This window comes from Epinephelus moara, chromosome 16 (assembly GCF_006386435.1).
Source record: "Epinephelus moara isolate mb chromosome 16, YSFRI_EMoa_1.0, whole genome shotgun sequence".
Lineage (NCBI taxonomy): Eukaryota > Metazoa > Chordata > Actinopteri > Perciformes > Serranidae > Epinephelus > Epinephelus moara.
In genome coordinates, this window is record NC_065521.1 from 6,824,922 (window position 1) to 6,828,210 (window position 3,289).

At 41.7% G+C, this 3,289-nt stretch overlaps 1 protein-coding gene across 1 annotated transcript in view; it reads left to right on the forward strand.

Moving 5' to 3' along the window:
- Nucleotides 1-487: 487 nt before the first annotated feature.
- tbc1d25 (TBC1 domain family, member 25) overlaps nucleotides 488-3,289 on the forward strand; it is a 28,395-nt gene continuing 25,593 nt past the window's right edge. The window contains exon 1 of the mRNA XM_050064760.1: nucleotides 488-547. Coding sequence (XP_049920717.1) covers nucleotides 503-547 — 45 coding nt within the window. The 5' untranslated portion in view covers nucleotides 488-502. The remainder of the gene's footprint in view (nucleotides 548-3,289) is intronic.

The window sequence follows — 3,289 nt, forward strand, 5'->3', positions numbered from 1 at the left end:
GGTAGTGCTAGAGGCCAGAGCAATGCCATCTAGAGAAACTATGTCATCAGATAAAGAGTCTATGAGTTGTTTGGGGCCAAGAACAATAACTTCAGTTTTGTCTGAATTTAACATCAGGAAATTGGTGCTCATCCAGGTTTTTATGTCTTTAAGGCAGTTATGGAGTTTAGTTAATTGATTACTTACTTGAAAATAACTGAATTGGTTTTATTAATATTGTTGGAGGAAACATGTAAGGAGTGGCATGGGTAGATTAATCTAGAAATGTTCCCCTTCTTCAGATAAAACAACTCTGGGGTGTCCAGTAGATGGCGGTAATCCAGCTGTAACCTCTGTGTATAGTCAAAGCAGAAGAAGATCACGAAGAGGAACTCGGCTAGTGCAGCACCCCCTACACCCCCCACCTTCCCCCACCCCCTCACCATGTTATTGATCACCATGTCGGTGTAGGAGGAAAACAAAACTCTTAACAACCACCCTGTTCCGAAACGGAGTCTTTAAAATGGCAGGCGAGGAGGAGAGGGGGGTGGTTCGTGTCAAAGTCAAGGTAGGATGATTAAGGTTTCAATAATGAATAGTCTGCTATAACGTCCGCTAGTTAGCTAGTAGCAACCCCGTTATCCTGTTTATTGAATTGTCTGCTTGGTGTTTGCTAGCTGTCTTTTAAAATACACATTGTAGTGTTAAACGTCGACATAAAAACACCTGTGACACTGGCTGTAGAACAGTGTGCGTGTGTGTGTGTGTGTGTGAAGGGGGCCAGTCTCTACCGTGGCTCCTCGCCTATTTCTACATTGTGTTTATCGCCTCATTGTTTGTTGTCGCTGAATGCTGTCTGTGACAGCTGGAAGTGCGAACCAATCATTCTTCTTATCACGTCATTCTGACCGTTATCTGACTGTTTTAGCTGCTTGTAACTGACACCGTGACAACTATCCGTTTTAACTCTTCATCGGGATCCAACCTAAAGCAATATCCAAAGCTCTGAACCCTCACAGACTTGAGCTGACGTCACCTGCCTGCTCAGCAATGTGTGCGTGAATGCACTGGACAGCACGACGTGACGTCACATGTTACCTTGATTGGAAGCATTTTGTGTCCTCTCTTTCACTAAACTCATATTTGTTTTTTTAATTGTTCTGCTGTATTTTTGCAAGATGGTAAAAATGTGTCAAATCTGATGAGAATATCTTAAATCATCATGAGACAAATTGCACACATGGATTTCTGGATAGCAATGTGTAGCCTATAGTAGGGATACTCAACTTGCTTTGCCCTAGGGCCACTTTTGCAAGGAGGTCACATGTACACAGGGGCGTTTCTAGGATCTGAGAACATTTGGAGTTTAGCCTGGATGTCTGGGGGTCAGGGGATCAGTGGGATACTCTTCTGGCACTTTTTTAGATAAACAAGCTGTATTTTGATTCTTTCATATTCACTCTAAGCTGCTTTCACTCCGCCAAAGAGGGGGAGGAACCAGAGGGGAAGCCATTTCGAACATGGCAGTATGAAGCAGTTGCCATCCATGTAAATGTGCAAAGATTTTGGTCTGTCACGCAGAATTTACCCCTTTGCACTTCTGGTGGTAGCCACTTGGCTTTGGCTGATCAAATAAGTGGGTGGGCGTCATGGAAGCAGAAAGAAGACAAGATGGAAGAGTCTGAATATCCAGACTTATACAACACAGCGCTAGCAACTTATGATAACAACCAGAAGAAAATTTAGACTGAAATAACATTTTCACCAAACATCAGATGACTGGTATACAGGGTCGTAGCCAGGGTTTAGAAATTAGTGAGGTCCAGAATTTGAGAAGGAGCGGTCAGTTTGGCCCAGCTGCAGAAAATGTTCACATTATTTGACTAAAAAGATATATGCATTTTAACATCAGTTTGGCCACTCTAGCTAGTAGCTACTTGAAGGTAGGGTCTGGAGGATTTTCCAGTTGCTGTTTGTAAACACACATTCAAATTTGGCCCCTCCTGTCAGGCTCAACTCTCCCGGGTGTATGGAGCCCGGAGGTACGGAGGAAGGCTTCACAGAAGAGGTTCAGGCAAGGCTTGCGCTGGTGCACGCTCGGACACGCTCAGGCACGGCACCTGCGCTCTCTCATTGGCTGGGGAAATCTCCGCCCAGAAGCGGTGCGAGCTCACAAAAACATCAAAATACAGTTAAAGGGCAGGAGCTCTGCAAACAGAGTCACCACCACACATGAGTAGAAGCCCATAGGTGATGATTAAGCAGGATTTCATTTGTATATGTCTATATTTTGTTTTGTTTGAAAATCCTCCAGATCCTACCTTTAATAGTAGGCTGTACATAATCCTATACAGTGAGGTGATAGGGTTTTTTTTCCATAGCAGGCTACTTTGTACTAGTAGGTTTAGTACAACAGTAGTGGTCTTTGAGAGAGAGAGGAGGGAGAGAGATTTTCTATTGTAAGGACTCTAGAAACCCATTTTCACTGAGACATACTGAGGTGAGAGGTAAAGACACCCCTTTAACCAAAATTCATACCAAAATGACACCTACAAACACAAGTACACTACCCAAGCTGTACACTACACACAGTTATCATTTATTAAAAAACCCCCCAAAAAAACCCATACATACTCATTGTCATATGGCTTAGGTTTTTTTTTTAAACAAATGGATCTAATGTATTTTGGAGAAAATGTTTTCTTTTTGACATCTTTCTTTCCCTCTTCTGTCACTGTGACTTATTTTTTTCTGTAGGGGGGGGGAACCCCCGTTAAAGGGTTTTTTTGGGGGAGTTTTTCCTTATCAGCTGCGAGGGTTCTGAGGACAGAGGGATGTCGTATGCTGTAGCCCTGTAAGGCAAATTGTGATTTGTGATACTGGGCTTTATAAATAAGATTGACTGATTGATTGATTGATCAAGGAGGTTGATTAGACCTTATTGATTACATTACATTATAATGCTTGAAGATAATTTGGAATGAAGGGTTTGAATTGTTGCATGTGATTATTATCAAATTCTAGGCTAGCAAGAGTAATAACAATGCAACAACAACAAATAAATAGTAGATGACACAAAGATGTGAGGTCATGTACTCTTCAAATAAGTGAATAAAGCGCTGCATAATGTAACAACATTACTTGATGTGGTTTAAGGCTTCAAGCCACTGAATAGTGTTCAGATAGATAGAGGGATGCTCTTATTGCCCAGTGCATTATATATCAAATACCCACCTCAATCAAATCTAGTGTACAACATACAGGTGCATCACCATAATTTAGAATATCATAATAAGTTCAATATTTTTAG